The 16822-nt window shown below is 45.9% G+C and overlaps 1 protein-coding gene across 1 annotated transcript; it reads right to left on the bottom strand.

The window, feature by feature from the left end:
- Positions 1–5778: 5778 nt before the first annotated feature.
- Positions 5779–11972, bottom strand: EMP1 (epithelial membrane protein 1). Its single transcript, XM_065423539.1, has 4 exons — positions 11895–11972; positions 8444–8549; positions 8178–8318; positions 5779–5939 (listed from the first exon to the last, which is right to left on the bottom strand). Exons 1-4 carry the CDS (start codon positions 11970–11972, stop codon positions 5779–5781), a joined length of 486 nt encoding a protein of 161 aa, XP_065279611.1.
- Between the last annotated feature and the right edge of the window lie 4850 nt (positions 11973–16822).

Here is a 16822-nt window from a genome sequence, read left to right as displayed (position 1 = left end):
TGGAAGTGACAGAGGAGGAGAAAGACCTGAGTGTATTGGTCGATTACAGGATGACTATGAGCTGCCAATGTGATGTGGCCATGAAAATGGCTAATGCAATCCTAGGATGCATCAGGTAAGGTATTTCCTGTAGAGACAGGGAAATGTTATTACCATTATAGAAGGTGTTGGTGAGACCTCATCTGGAATACTGTGTGCAATTCATGGCTTCCTTATTTAAGAAATTTAAATTCAAACTGGAACAGGTACAGAGAAGGGCTACTAGGATGATCAGAGGAATGGAGAACCTACCTTACAAGAGGAGACTTAAGGAGCTTGGCTTGTTTAGCCTAAAGAAACGAAGGCTGAAGAGAGATATAATTGAACTCTCTAAATACATCAGAGGAATAAACACCAGGGAAGGAGAGGAATTATTTAACTTAATGGCCAATGATGGCTCAAGAACAACTGGATATAAAGTAGCCCTCAACAGTTTAGGCTTGAAATTAGACAAAGGTTTCTGACCATCAGAGCAGTGAAGTCCTGGAACAGCCTTCTAAGGGGATCAGTGGGGACAAAAAACCTAACTGGTTTCAAGAGTGAGCTTGATAAAGTTTATGGAGGAGATGGTATGATGAGACTGCCTACGATGGCATGTAGCCAATCTGTAACTGCTAATAGCAAATATCTCCAACAGCCAGAGATAGGACACTAGATGGGAAGGGCTCTGATTTACTACAGTGAATTTTTTCCCAGGAGTTTGGCTGGTGGGTCTCGCTGACATGCTCAGGCTCTAACTGATCACCATATTTGGGGTTGTGAAGGAATTTCCCCCTATGTCAGATTGGCAGAGACCCTGGGGGGGGGGTTGCCTTTCTCTGCAGCATGGGGCACAGTTCATTTGCTGGCTTGAACTAGAGTAAATGGTGGATTCTCTGTAACGTGAAGTCTTTAAATTAAAATTTGAGGACTTCAGTAACTCAGCCAGAGGTTAGGGGTCTATTACAGGAGTGGCTGGGTGAGTTCTGTGGCCTGCAGTGTGCAGGAGGTCAGACTAGATGATCACAATGGTCCCTTCTGGCCTTAAATTCTGAGTCAATAATTTAATATCTCGAGTTGGTCCATCACTTCTTTATTTGATGCCTCTACCTCCTAGCAATGCCTGACCTCTACTGCCTGCAGCTGCAGAGTGTGTGCCTGGGGTGTGTTCCTTATCTCTGCAGTGAGGCCTGAGGCAAAGAAAGCATTTTGCCTCTCTGGGATCTCCTTATCCTCTTTGAGTGCATCCTAGCAACTTACCAGTTCCTGTGGCTTTCTTCCTTCTGTTGTATTTAAAGGCTTTCCTATTTGTCCTAATATTCTTAGCTATTGGGGCCAGTTCTCTCCTTAGCCCTTTTAAGGCCTGGTCCAAAGCCCCCTGAAATCAATAGAAAAACTTTCAATAGGCTTTGGATTAATGGCTTACCAGCCAAAGTTTGTATTCCAGTGTATTAACTTCCCTTGGGCATTGATTCCCATTTGATAAAGGATGCTTTTTCGGACTGCATGTAATACTGGTCGCTTCTCACCTTTTTAGCTCCCTTTTTTTAGGGTGCTCATATATCTGTGACTCTTACAAGATGTATTATACTTACCCAGTATCCTAGGTGATTCTGTGGCTCTTCATTTTCTAATGTAGCAGGACCAGAGGCAAAATGCTGAGGGTTCATCAGATGAGAGTCTCAGGCATTTGGAACAGAGATACCCCCTCTGGGTTGGGTTACATTGCAGTGACTTTGGTTTAACCCAACTGGCACCAACTAGGGAAAGTCTCCAGCTACATTCAGTTCCTGCCCTGTTCCAAGCAGTAAACACAGAGATACAAACCAAACAGGATAGCCCCTATGTTTCTCCACAGCACCCTCTCCAGGCTGCTATGTAGCACAACACCCTGACAGTCTCTCCCCCCCTCTGGGACCAACTGCCCTCTCCTTTTAAAGGTGTTGAGCCTAAACGGGTTGAGTTGCACGTAGGGTTGCCAACTGTCTAATCACACAAACCCAAACACCCTTGCCCCTCCCCCTGCCCTGCCCCTTCCCCGAGGCCCCACCCCTGCCCCGCCCCTTCTCTGAGGCCCCACTCCGCTCACTCCATCCCCTCTCCCTCTGTCGCTCGCTCTCCCCCACCCTCACTCACTTTCACTGGGCTGGGGCAGGGGGTTGGGGTGCAGGAGGAGGTGTGGGGTGCAAGCTCTGGGAGGGAGTTTGGGTTCTGGAGGGGGCTCCGGGCTGGGGCAGGGGGTTGGGGTGCAGGAAGAGGTGCGGGGTGCAGGCACTGGGAGGGGCTTAGGTTTGCAGGAGGGGGTGAGGGGTGCGGGCTCCGGCCGGGCTGTGCTTACCTTGGGCGGCTCCAGGGCAGCGGTGCAGCGGGGCTAAGGCAGGCTCCCTGCCTGCCCTGGCCCCGCTCCACTTCTGGAAGCGACCGGCATGTCCTTGCAGTCTCGGGGGGGGGGGGGGGGCAAAGGGACTCCGTGCACTGCCCCTGCCTGCAGGCACCATCCCCACAGTTCCCAGCCAATGGGAGCTGCGGAGTCAGCACTCGGGACGCGGGCAGCGCGCGGAGACCCCTGGTTTGTCCCCCCTCCAGGGCTGCAGGGAGGTGGTGCCAGCCGCTTCTGGGAGCAGCATGGAGCCAGGGCAGATAGGGAGCCTGCCTTAGCACCACTGTGCTGCCAACCTAAAATCTCCTGGTTTGGCTTCAGTAGCCTCTGGGTGATAAAGCCCGATTCCAGGAGACTCCCAGAGAAACCAGGAGGGTTTGCAACCCTAGCATGGAATTAGCTCACAGCTAGGAGAACCTTCTGAGCTGGATTGGCAGGGCCTCCTCCCAGGCGTGCCTCAGGGGTGAGGCACTGCAAGGCTAATGGGGCTTCTCCAGGGGGCGAGAAAAACCCCTGTACATCTGGTCACAGTGCAAGTATTCCTTCAAGTTGGTTCCCATATCCCGTAGTGATGTTTCAGCCAGTTTATACTTGGGGAGTAGAATTCCCACACTATTAAAGCTGATTTCTCCTAGGTCCCCTCTATGAGTATGTACCACTCTAACTATGTGGCTTATTTGATTGGCAACACTTTCTACCAAGATGGCTATCCATGGGCCTGATCGTGCAAGCTAAGGAGCAAAGGATGCTTAGCACCTCAGAGGATCACATCCAAGGTTTGCTGAGGCCAGGAAATGCCATTGGTCCTTGAGTTCTGATTTCATGTTCTAGACCTGTCCAGGCATTAAATCATAGACGCTGAAGGTGGAAAAAAGGTTCCAGTCAGTCATCTTGCGTATCTCCCAAAATAAAGATGTACACAGTGAATCTTTACGATGCTGATATTGGAACTGGGTCCTACTCATGCCTAGAGTGAGATTGAGGCATAGACACTATGGCAGCGGTGGCCAACCTGTGGCTCCGGAGTCACATGCGGCTCTTCAGAAGTTAATATGCGGCTCCTTGTATAGGCACCGACTCCGGGGCTGGATCCACAGGCGCCAACTTTCCAATATGCTGCGGGCGGGGGGAGGGGGGGTGCTCAGTGCTCAACCCCTGGCTCTGCCACAGGCCCTGCCCCCCACTCCACCCTTTCCCACCCCCTGAGCCTGCCGTGCCTTTGCTCCTCCCCCTCCCCCTCCGAGCCTCCTGCACGCCATGAAACAGCTGATCGGGAGGGGTGGGAGGGGGAGGTGCTGATCGGTGGGGCTGCCTGTGGGTGGGAGGCACTGGGAGCGGGGCGGGGGAGGCGATGGGGAGCTGCTGACGTATTACTGTGGCTCTTTGGCAATGTACATTGGTAAATTCTGGCTCCTTCTCAGGCTCAGGTTGGCCACCCCTGAACTATGAGCTCCTGCCTTGGGCCTGAGCTTCTGGAGTCATGGGACTGAATCAGAATCTCAACTTTGGTACAACAATGTTTCTAGTTCTCATGGTTGTGAAGAAAGCTTGAAAATGGGAACCAAGCATAGCCAAGTGCAACAGCATTTGCCTGAGTTGCAGAGACCCTGACACAATAGCCTGGCTCACACCCAAAGGGAAATCCTATCATCTGCACCAGCAACCATGTAGCAGTAGTGCAGCATCATAGCAGAGTGAGCTTTGGTTTGGCGGGAAGAGCAAGACCTTCCATCACAGTCTCAAATACTTCTTTGTTAAAAAGGCAAAAATGTGTAAAATAAATGGAATTAAATTGTATTTTATATCCCTAAAGCTAGAAACATTTGTATCAAAATATTTACAATGACTGTATAGAAATAAACACTCTGTCAAAGAAACAGCAAAGTACAGTACTAGAATATGTCCACCGAATTAACAAAGTCTATATGGAAAGAGAATGTAACAGAGAAAGTGTGAGAGAAAATACTGTTCATGCTACCCCTGCACCCATCAATTTTTTGTTGCCACCTAACTTTAGTTTGTGGGCATAACCACAGTGAGTCCTGACCTCTTGCCACTAACAATCTCCACTTACTATTTAAGCTTTTCAAAGGGACAGAACTGTTTGGATTGGATACCCTGATGCAGACAGTAACTCTATTCTTGCAATTATGACACGACAATGCTATTTTTTTCCATACAGGCTTTCGTGTGGGATTTTTCTTGTATAGGCATTAATTAACAAAGCCTCTCAGCACCCCTGGGAGGTAGGTATAATGAACATCATTTTACAAATGGAAGAACATAGGCTCAAATAGGTTAAGTGACAGAGTTGGGAACAGAATGCTGGATTCCTAACTCTCAGATTTTTCTGCTCTAACTACTAGGCCTTATTTCTTCTGCCATCAAATGTCTTTTTAGTTTGAGGTGACTGACAATGTCACTGTGGGGTCGGTGATTAATGCCCCATCCTGTGCTACAATGAGCGGAAAATATCTGTTACCTACAGGTAGTTATAAAAACCTAATTCAGTGTTTCAACAGTGAGCTCCCACGAGCCTAAGCAGGCTGCCTCAGCGGTCAGATTGGAAAGTCCCTTCAGTCCCATTGCTTATAGAGCACATGCATCACAAATCTGCCGGTTTATGGCTTCATAGGGACTTCCTGAGAGATACACAGCCAACTATAGTGGAGAAACACCTCCAGATGACTCTCTGGGGTGTACACCACTGAGTTATAACTGCATCCTCCGTTACTAGGCTCATTGCCTGCCTCCTTCCTTCCCTGGCTCCTCCCCTCCATTCTTATATGCTTCCCTCTCTCCCTCCACCTCTCTCCACGATTTATTCATGGGAATTAGTCTCTTTCTTAAGTAGGAAACAGGATGGCAATGAATTTGCTGTTATGATATTTTTAAAACTTGAATTTAGTCTACTTGGGCTGTTTCCAGATATAATGTCTTTAACCCTTCTAAAAATGTAACAAAAGGCCTGTCCCATTGTTCTCCGGGGCAAAAAGTCTTACCCCTCACTCCCGCACCCACAATGCAGGCTAAAGAGAAATAGGGAGGAGGGGGGGGGAAGTAAGATGCAGCGCTCATTTCCTTGAGGTGCCGCCGAGTCGGTGATGTGGAGTCTGGTGGTTCCTTAAGGCACAGCCTGACTTTGCGAGGAAGGAGAGCAGAATTCAGGGGACAAGGCAGTTCGTTTGTAACTTCAGGGCCCAAGGATCAAGGAGGTGCTGGCTGGATTGGAGGAGCTGTTTCTCTCTCTTTGGTGGATTCATTTGTGGTGGGTGTTTTTTGGTGTTATTGGCCAAACAGTTCTTCCAGCTGAATGATTCCTCATCCTCCCCATCCCCAATTTCTAACCCTCCCCCTGCCCCTTTTACTCCTGCCAGCCTTTATTTCTTTCTAAGGACAAGGTAGAGGATGCCAATGATGAAGCTGAAGCAAAAGCAGATCCAGGCCAATATGAAGGAGTAGCCATGGTGGTCTTTAGGCGCTGTGAAGTAGTGTGGGAATCGGGCTGTGTAGATGGAGACTGCAATCAAAATGAACAGCCCTGTAGGAGGAGGGGAGGGAAGAAAGAATTGGAAGACATTTGAAAACCTGAATCTTTGCAGGATATCTCAGGTACTGCAGTGATATTGTGGCATGTGCCCTATGAAGATGATGGCCCATTTACTGTTGTAGGGCTGCTCATGAGCACTGAGCACTGTATGCTAATTTTTTATCACAGGGTTTCTTGTGAGCACCAGGTCAGTACATCCTGGTTTGTTACTGGAAGGAGATAGGCCAAGGTTGCATCCCGGAGCTACTCAGATTCCAGAGTTGTCGGGAATGGTACACAAATTTAGATTCTGGTGTGTTAGTCTCGGCTTCCTTACGAGTGCTGAAGCTGTACACGCTAGTGTGCATTTGGGCAGATCACTTGCAGGTGGGGCTGCACACACTTGTTTGTTGTGTGCTCTTACATTAACACCGGGGTTTGCTATTGTAGGGTTTTTCATGAGTACTGGGGCTACTGGCACAGGATTTTCATTTTTTATTTTTTTTAATTACAAAACCACATAAACATAATGCACACACTGAAAACAGATCGAGGGGGGGAAAGTGGATGACATTTTCGGGCTTGCCAATCTTGACAGTGATCCTTTATCTACTGACTGTTCTAGTCACTCTCAGGTGTAAAACCAATAACAAGTCAAACAACCTGCTTCCTCCAAACACATTTCCTTTCCCCATTCCTCCCCTCCAATAAGAACTTCCAATTGAAGACTGTGATCTGTATCGACCCTTGGACCCCAAGAGCAGCGCTTATATTGGGAATCTATTCGTAACCAGTGGGGAGCTCTGGAGGATTAAAAGCTATTATATTTGACTTGTACTCTCCCTCTTTCATATAGTCAGAGTCTGATCCAAAGCCGATGAAGTCAGAATCTCCCATTACTTTAATGGGCTTTGGGTGAGATCACCTTCTGTTTATGATTCACACACGGTAGGTGGGGGCTGGTATGGATAACTGCCTGGAGCAATAAGCCAAACTGTAATCTGAAGTGGAGAATTAAATTGCCTCTGGATACATCTAACCTTTAGGTAAACGCCTGATGCCCTCCTTCTCAAAAAGGCAATAGTAATTAGGGATGGGTGGAGCAGGACAAGAGGATTTCTCCTCTCACTGCCTGATGGTGTTGACAGTTTGAAAACATTACTGGCGATCCCTGTTCTTTCTTGGAAAGACTCTGTTGTGTTCCAGACCATGCGTTGTGAATAACCAAAGCAGTGACTGCTTTCCTGAAACAGCCATTTTGAATTTTACATCAGAGCCACTGTGTGGTGGAGCAAGACACTCTGGGATTGTTTGGTTTATGCTATGGAGAACAACCCGTCCCATGGTGGAGTCAATGATAAAACCTTCAGACATTTTGATAGGGCCCATTGAATCCAGAGGGAGGGATACCAAAGCAGTTTACAGACAATGGTCAAAACCATTCCAGCAGGTATACACTTGCATCTTCCATTCATTCCAATGGAATTCCACTGGTGCAGCAGTGGGGATGGTTGCACTAATTTTGTGTGTGTGTGTGTGTGTAAGAGCTAGATTGAAAATGGTAAGTATTTCCAAAAGAAATTTAATCATTTTCATTTTTTTTTCAAAAATATTAATGGAAATTTTCTGTTTGTTTTTTTTAATGAAAAGCAAAAAATGTTTTGGTTCCTTCCCTCATCCCTCACCCCCCAAAATCAGTTTTTTGAAAACTGAAATTTTTTTTTACTAAAAACGTTTTGATTTTCAGTTTTTCAGCATAAAACTGGAAAACTTCAAATGAAAATATTCAACAAAAAATTCCTTATAGGAAACAGCCATTTTTTGTTGAAAAAGTTTTGATGGACACTTTTCAGCCAGCTCTATAAGCATGGGCCAACTTTGGGGAAGGTATGGGGGGGGGTCACCCCCCCCCCACAAAAAACTGTATACATTGATAGTGGTGAGGCAAAATTTAAAGGTTCAGATGACCTCAAACAGCTTGAGTCATGGCCAACCCCGGGCAGGCCTCCCCCTTACCCTCAGTCTCCCCTTCTGTAAAGCAGCGCCTCCTCCCTGCAGGGCCCAGCTATTGCTCCTGCCTCTCCCCGCGGGCTGCAGCTCACAGCTCGCCTGGCCTCCAAGGTTACTTGACTGGTGGTTCCACCAGCTGCCACGTAGGGGAGGGGGAGGGAAAGGGGTGTGTGTTACATGCGTGCACACACACACATGTTTAATCCTTTTAGCAACCTGATGCAGAGAGACTGGACTTACAGCAAATCAGCATGATGGCTCCAGTGATATAGAAGCGTTTCCCTTTCTCCATGGTGAAGAGCTGCACCACGAACATGACCAATGAGACGAAGGAGAAGATGATAGCCAGGATCATGAAGGCTTGCACTGCCTTGAGGGAAGCTGGCAATACAGAGGCGGGAGGGGAGAGAGAGAGAGTGTATGTTAAGATACTATCAGTATCACAATGTACTGTAGGCCTTCAAACTATACAGGTCGTATCAAGACCTAAAGAAAATGTCTCTTACACATATCCCCTTCAGCGAATGCAATCTGATGGCATTTCCCAGCATCGCAGTTTAGCCAGAGTCCTGTTGAGTTTGTTCCCTGGGAAGAGGTACCTGCCATCCAGACCTGAAATGGAACAAAACAGTCGTGTCAATGCTGTTGCTCTTGACCATTCTGACAATGATTACTCCAGCCTATCACCTGATCTGGGCCTAAGAGGGACAATGACTGCTGGAAGCTTGTGTAGAGACAAAACCTTCCTGGTGTGCATGGAACTCATGAAGAGCTAAAGTTCTCTGGGATAAGAGATTTGAAAGCCTTGAGCTGTTTAGTCTAGATAGAAGAAGAGTCGGTGGGTGGTGGGGAACTCAATTACAAAAATATAGTGAAAATTGCTCTTAGGTTCCTTTTTGTCCTGCCCTGTAATGTGACAATAAGGGGCCACTCAATTACATTAAAGGGCAGTACACTTAGAACAAATAGAAAATTGAAATACTTAACCGGTGGAACTCACAGTCACACGAGGTCACTGGGTGAATATTGGATGAATTTTGAAAAGGACTGGATAATTGCATAGACACTGGTCAGTATTTTTAGCTAAGGCAGCTAAGATAAGAGTAAAACACATATGCTTTGGGGGTACAAAAAGATTGTTGGCAGAGGACAAACAAGGACTCTTTTTACCCCTTTTGTGCACAGCCTTTTCTAGTTGGTCATCTGCACTGTGGGTGTTTAGATACGCTGCTGCTGTGTTGGCTTTGACGGCATTTGGGAGCAGTTTCAGTGTCCTGCAAATGGGGCGTGCACACAATGGAGGTGTCCTATGTGAATCAGAATGGGTGGACACTCCTCGACTGAAGATGGAAATTGGCTGGAAGCCTTGATGTGGCAGGAATGTCACAGTAAAGCTGAAGCTTTGAGTTTGTCATTGTTATGGTGGCCTCCTTTGGGGGGCTCTAGACTCTGAATACATGTTTGCACAATTTTTAAAATGTGTGCAATATCCTCTCATTAGAAATTCTAGCCCCTCTTTTGGCTGTAGTTCTTTGTGTCAAAAATCTAGTAGGCGGGGCGGTCTATTCCCGTCTAGGTCTGCTGTGCCAGACTTCTCTAGACCACCAGAGTGCAGGATAAACTGAGAGTTCACTGGGGTTTCTTGAGCATTTTAGCCCTGTTTCTTCCCTCTTGTTGTCGGGTTTCAAGGCAGCCGCTTAAATATGATTTGGAGGCTGTTGAATAATTTTCAGACAGAGGCTGCCACGAGGGGGCAGCATAAACTAAGGCACAGGAATAGCTCTGTGTTACACATAAATGATTGCGTTGCTGCCTGTGCAGGTGAAGTCTCTGAAAGACAGGAGAGTTCTTTGTGTGTATTTGGCTGTGAAGTTTAAAATGGAGCTGGGCTGGCTGCTATAAAAATGGTGGTCTGCCCCTTTGCCTCCCTTCTGCTGCAAAGAGGACTGGGGAAGGGGGGTCATTCTGTAGTATAGTATACAAGCAAGACCATTTGTCTAACTAAAAATAGCATCCGTCTTTATAAGCTCTTTGAGGCAGGGACTGTCATTTTACTATATGTCTGTACAGTGCCTAGCGCAGCAAGGCCCCAACCTAGCTGAGGCCTCTAGATGCTAACGCTATATAAATAACAATCTGCAGTGGAACTGGATAGGATACAATTCCTAAGGGAGGGGGGCATATGCTTCCTTCAGGGTCTAAGCTCTTTAGCTGGCAGTATCAGGAAGAAATTTCCGCGTGTGGCACAAGATTGCGCACTTGAGTTCCAATATGGAGTTTGTGCTTTCTTTTGAACAATGAAGGAACAATTATTGGAGACAGTATACCCGACAAGATGGAGCACTAGGCTTTCCCAGTAGGTTGCTTGGCTAGATGAAGAATTGGTTTCCACTGGTATGGCAGGATACGGGACATAATGCACCACTGGTCTGCACTGATGTGACAGCATTTGTTCCTTAACAAGCCTTTTATCTTCACTCTGATAAGAATTCTTGGTTTTCCTTTTTGACTTGGTGAGCAAGAGCATGAATTTGGGAATAAATACTTAGACAGCAGCATCTTGACACCAAGTGGGACTTTTATCAGCTCTTTCCAGCTCAAGAAACTCTCCCCTGCAAATCTTTTGGTATTCACACTGCTGTGAGTTACTTGGCCATTGGCCCAACAATTTACAGTCATGAGTCCCCAGCAACACTTGGCCTTTTTGTGTTGTATGTATGTGCTCTTGGATCACATGCTCTGTGGAATCTGGGGAATTTTCAGTGTATGAACCTTCCGCAGCCAACTCCTCCTAGCCTGGTAGAAGATGAATTGCATGTGTTATATAACAAATCTTTTCTCCTAGGTTTGCAATAATCTCTTAATTTTGACCTATGATTTTAATGTCACAAGAGATCAATGATCTGTGTGCATGTGAGAAAACATGCCCTCTGTGATATTCACACAGCCCCGCTGACTTCAGTGACATTGCATGAAGGTATCTGAGGGCAGAATTTGACCAACTTACTATACCTATTCCTTGAACGTGGGTGGCACTAATGAGTCCGGAAGAATCTAAAACTGGTTCAGCCAATCAGATAACATATTATCCAAACGCTGTTTGTTTTTTCTTTTAAATGAGATGCCATCTTGTGTCATGGAATGGGCAATGAACTGGACTAGTCCATTTTCTCCATTTGGGGTGGGAGCTTATCGGGTGTTGCAATTTTATAGTATGTTGATAGATCTGCTGCATATTTCAGCTACTACAAAGTGCTTTTGGTTTGGACAGGGACCAGTCCTTATATGTGTTGTGTGTAGTATTTTATCATATAGATGATAATGAACGCTACCAATAACTGTTAGTTTTGTCCAAACAGCTCATGAGAACACTTTTTAGTTCCAGAAACAGACAAGCATCCACCGTATAATTATACAAGAGACTGTCTGGCAGATGGGCTGATAAATTTCAGCTCAAAACTATCCTCCATTAATCTCACTTGCTCAACTAGTTCTTGAATGGGGCGTGTATGGGTGGTTCCTACTATAAAGTTATGGGAGTGGAAACATCACCTTGAGGCTGCCTCTGTTTGTTTGAGTTCAGGACTAGGAACTTTTCTGTTCTCAGGGTGGCATTTAAATTAAAGTGGCTTGATTTTTTTCAGAGATCCATTTATTTCAAGGGGGTTACCCCAGCATAAAATTGGAGTAACAGAGCAGTGAATCAGGCTCCTTATGTTTTCTGAACAGCTCCTTTGCACATTATTATTTACTGAAAGAGGGTGCCCTACTCCCTAACTCTATAGACTGGCAACCCTACAGTGGAACCTTTCAATGGGATGTGGGGTTATAACCATGGAAGGGTTGAGCGTTCAACATCTGCTGCCTGTCTTGTTCAGAGAGACAAAGTGGGTGAGCTTACACAGAGACTGATGTGGCTACAAAAACACCGACTTGTTCAGAAGCAGAATTACTTACGTTGGCAATGGTGGATACAAACAGCATGACCACGGTGGCAATGTGGACCACAAAAATACCAGCCAGTAGCACCAACATCTTGGCTTCTTAGTCTGTGTGTGTGTGGTGGGGGGGAAGGTCTCAAATGCAGATGATTCTGAGGGGAAAGAATTGGAGAAGAAAATAAAGGTGGGTGCTGGAACCAAGAACTTCGTTACAATAAACCAGTATTTACATGCAAGAAAGTAACCAGGTTTGTTCTAAACCCACCCCAGAAACATTGGCCTAGCGCTGAAAAAATATCTTAAAATACTAGTAACCCCCCCTCCCCCAACTCCCCAGCAAATCACTCAGAGTAGTTAGAGAGGAGCTGTAGCCACTGTAGCCAGTCTTCCAGGAAATGCACAGCAGGGTTTTGAAGATACAGTGGGTAGATTTTAAAAATAGGCCAACTATATGTCTGACCATTAATAAGGTTAGGTGCTGTGCAGGGTGAAGTGATATACTTGAGTCCCACATGCCAGGAAATTGAGCTACTTGCCCACTGGGGCCATGGACGTCAGGAAGGATTTCCTTTTCCTCATCCCCCCACCCGACAATACAGTGTTATCCAGTTGGTCTAGTGTATCATGAGTCGGTTGGGGTGGTGATTTGTCTTCCTCTGACACATCAGGTATTGGGCGCTGTTGGAGTGGACTACAGGACTATGCAGGCTGGTGGTCTGATCCGTTTTGTTAAGAGAGAATACCAGCATAGATGAACCACTGGGCTGTTCTAGAGGGGGAGAAAATAGACTACTGTACTTAGTGGCTCTATGGTCGGATCTGGTATGGTGGAAGATGGGATAACTGGAGTCATTGCGGGGCTTGGATAATTCCCTGTGAGTACCCGGCCCAGGCCGGGGAAGCTAATAATCCAACCAGCGGACCAAATTCAATGATGAATCCTGGTCACGTGCTATCTGAGGCACGTTACACATACGCTAAGAAGAAGAACTGGAGTCAATGCTTTGCTCAGATCCTTTATTCCTAAAATGGAAATTGTTGCACTTTCCATAAAAAAATCCCAAGCATTGGTCTGTAGTGAGGGCTACTCTTGATTTCCTTTTAAATTCAAGGAAATCTGCTTAATATATTACTGCATTAAGACACCCTACACATGTAATGTATCTGATTCCTTTGCATTATTCCCCTACGTGCAGCAGGACTTCTTGTGGTGTTTCTTGACACTGATGAATATTTGATTTAAAAAGAAGCAAGATTTTAGGGACTAGCATTGGCGGGGTCTGATGGTGTCATTTAACCAAGGCTACTGTTTTCTTTTCTGAAATGATGAAATCTAAGGAGCAGAGGCCTGATATTGAGAACAGATTCACTCCCCCTGCACAAAAGTGACAAGTGGAAAGCATTAGGATTTCAAATCTCACCTACCGACAGGACTCTTATCAGTATTTTGTATTTAGAGTCACAGAAATTAGAGACAGCAAAGACTTGTTGGGTCCTTTAGTCTTATCTTCTCTGGCCAAGAGAAGACTGCTCCTGAAAATGTGTGTGTGTGTGGGTAAATAAAGGGGCTAAGTTAATTTCCTGCCCTCCCTCTCGTTGCTAGGTGAGAGCAGTGTCAAACACCTGCTTTACATTTGCAGTTATTCTGGGCCAGATGAGTCACGCAAGGAATCCAGCTGTAGCTTTCTGGATGAGGAGCAGTGACAATGCAATATAATACTGCAGTTGCCATTTGTAATAACGTCTGTCATACAGAAAGGCTTTGTAGAGTCACCCAAATGGCATATGTTACTCATTTACTCCACCTTCCCCACTCCTTCCCTTTTGCCTAATTGAAGCCTTGTGTGTGTCAGAGCTGCTTTTAAAGATTACTAGGTTGTATCATCACAGTCCAGATACTATTTTCCCACACCTCATGGGGCTGCCAAGCTTTCCCACTTGCTTACCATTTGTCCCAAACCGGCATTAGCTAATAACCCACAGGAATTCCCGGAATTACAGAAATTGGAGAAAGAAGTGACCTCTGTGCCATGCAGGATTATTCTTCACTGTAAATATCTGTGCTTTGTCCTGTCCAGTTTGCAAGGTCTCAACCAATGGGGCTTCCACCGCTTCTCTTGGGAAGTTCTTCCACGGCCTAACAGATCTGACTAGTAGAAAATTGGTCCTGATATTCTGTCTCTCTTTGCCATGGCTTGCTTTTATCCCTCGGCTTACCCTAGAAAACTCCTTAGACTTCCGGATTTTCAGAGGTGGGGAGCACGCACACCTCTCACTGACCGCTCTGGCTGGTGTGCTGCTCAGCCCTTCTGTGCACTAGGCTCTAAGTGGATTCCTCCAGCACCTTTAATAATCTGTCACATGAATGCCCTGTGCTGTGGTTCTGAAACTGAACTGATTAACGAGAACATGGACTCAACAGTGCGTATAGGCTGTGAGAAATCATAGCTTCCCTGCTCCCTGAGATGAGGTCTCTGTGTACGGTCACCCAAACCACATTGGCTTTCTTTACCACCATATCACATAGGAAGCTCATCACTAGAGGTCCTCACATTTTTTTCAAACAGAAAACATTTGGCATTGGAAAATGCCATTTTAACAAATTAAAATATTTCGGGGGGAAATGTTTTTTTAAATGTATAATTGTTAAAGGACATTTTAAAAAAATAGAAATTATTTTTAAAAATCCTCACCTGACCAAGCTGACCAGAACATTCATTTTTAAATGTTTCTTTATTTACAAAAATCGAAAATAACTGAAATGTACCTTTCTGTTATAAAAATGTTCCACCCAAAAATTTAAAAAAACAACAACCAACCAAACCAAACCAATCCCCCAAAAACCACCACTAATAAAACAACCAAACATAAATTGATGTTGGAATTTTTGTGTTTTGTTTGCTGTGAATTTTCTTTTTCTGATCTGTTCTACTCACATCTAGCTTGCTGCTCACGATCGGTCCTAGTTAGGTCACTTTTGGCATTACTAACTCCCGTGGCCACTCTCACTATACATGCTACCTAACGTGAGCTCCTCAGGGGATGTCGATTCATAGCTTTGAGTCTTTCTGAGTAAAAGCATGACCACCTGCTCCGTTCATTGTCCCTTTTGCCCATTGAATACACAGTAGATAATAATCCCATGTATGCTCAGGGATTAGGGGAGAGCAAGATAATAGGTCTTTTCCATTTCTGACTGGGCTACATGTGCTTTTCTTCTCATTAAGGCACAATAGAAAGTGCCTTGTTGTTCTGCAGGAGTGAGGCATGTGTTCTCATCAGCTGGGTGGGGTCACATTGCTAGAACAGCAGCACATGCCGGGTGCATATCCTTTCTCCTCCTTTCCTCAATCTAGTTGCAGCTGGAATTGGAGTTTATCAGGTTTTTATTGGACTGTGATTCAGTCCCAACCATCCTGGAGTTGCCAGTTTTTCCATTGGCTCACCCCAAAGAATTCAAACCTGCAATTACTTAACCCTGCAATTGCTCGGTGTAGCCTGTCCTTTCCAGGGCTGCATCTCACAAGCCAGGGAGGTGTCATGTCCAGGAACCAGGGCCCGTGGAATGCTCAGTAAGCCCTGCGGCAGCCCCCTGCGGACATTTATGATGGGAAATCAGTCCCTGGGCCAAGGTGAGTGGGTAGAACAGTTACTGAAAGATGCCAGACTTGAGGGGAGGAGAGGACATGAGCTCATATGCCTGGTATTCACCTTGGATGGCTTGAGATGGAAGAGAGACTTAGTACTGGTGATGGTAGCTTGAGATTCTCCCCCCTCTTCCCCCATTCCCCCTGAGATCATGGCTGAGAGAATGCTATCAGTGCACAGGAGTGCTAATAATGAATAACAACAGCTTACATTCCTATAGCTCTTGTCATCATGAAGGATCCTAAATTGCTTTTACAAACAGTGTCCATACGGGGACCCCTTCACCAACTGCTGCAATGCAGCTTCTTCTGGGGAGGACACAGTGGTTGGTTCATAGCACAACTGCTACACTACAGTTGACGGCAGGAAGACCACCATATCCAATTTTTACCAAAAAACCCAAAAAGTCATCTGCAGAGCGCATACACTTTTCAGGGGGAAAAATCATTTAGTTCAAACCCAACTTTCTGGCAAAATAGTTTGGATGGAAAATTTTCAACCAGTGCTAGTTGCCACCTTAGAATTAGTGCAGACCAGCAGGACAGATAACAGAGCCGATGGCCCTAATCAGGGCCAGGATCATTTGGTAATGAAGGCAGAGAGTATACAGCAGAAGAGAAAAATACTGGATGTGCCACCCTACAGCTGGTACAAACTTATTGCTCTGGCACCAGCAAATCACCAGGGCAATGCTACTTATGGTATCACCACGATCAGGTGGCTCAGGACAATGCGTCACCTATCACAAATTCGTAGAACTGTCCCACAGCCTTGCCTCCGGTAGATACAATATCTGAGCACCCCAGGGCCATCGCAGTTTTGTCAGGCCCTGTGATGCAAGCCTGCTGTCTCACAATGGATGGACTCAATTGTCATAATACAAAAATGCAAAGATCATCCTGCCATTGTGACATTATTATTTTTCCCACAGAACCAATACCAGAGAGTTGGTGGCCCTACCGATTACAAAGGCGAAACATCATCAATGGTCCATGTTTCCCTATGGTCTGCTTCTTGTTTCAGACCTGAGTGAGGCCAGAGGCCCTGTTGACACAAGGTTTATGTGTCATTATGTGCAGGTAGCATGGTACAAAGCCTTGAGAGTCTGCTCTTGATTCACCTGCCTGACTCAGTTTGCAAAGCAGGTGCCTTTTATAAAGATGTGGGTGATTTGGCAGCTCTCCCTGCGGAGAGATCTATTCTCTTGGGAGTCTGTGTGTGTGTACATGTGCTTTTGGAGTCTTTGGTTTAAGGCGTGTGATTAAAAGGCCTTACTAGGTGCACAGCTTGGCTTTA

Source organism: Emys orbicularis, chromosome 1 (genome assembly GCF_028017835.1).
Source record: "Emys orbicularis isolate rEmyOrb1 chromosome 1, rEmyOrb1.hap1, whole genome shotgun sequence".
Lineage (NCBI taxonomy): Eukaryota > Metazoa > Chordata > Testudines > Emydidae > Emys > Emys orbicularis.
The sequence above is the reverse complement of the archived record's forward strand: the minus strand, read 5'-3'. Positions and strand labels throughout refer to the sequence as shown.

Excerpts from the sequence above, each read along its gene's own strand:
- EMP1 (XM_065423539.1), bottom strand. The coding sequence starts at position 11,972 with ATGTTGGTGCTACTGGCTGGTATTTTTGTGGTCCACATTGCCACCGTG. Across the intron at positions 8,550-11,894 it reads TTGTATCCACCATTGCCAAC|GTCTGGATGGCAGGTACCTC; the intron begins GTAAGTAATTCT and ends GTTCCATTTCAG. Across the intron at positions 5,940-8,177 it reads AGCCATCATGCTGATTTGCT|GGCTGTTCATTTTGATTGCA; the intron begins GTAAGTCCAGTC and ends CTCCTCCTACAG.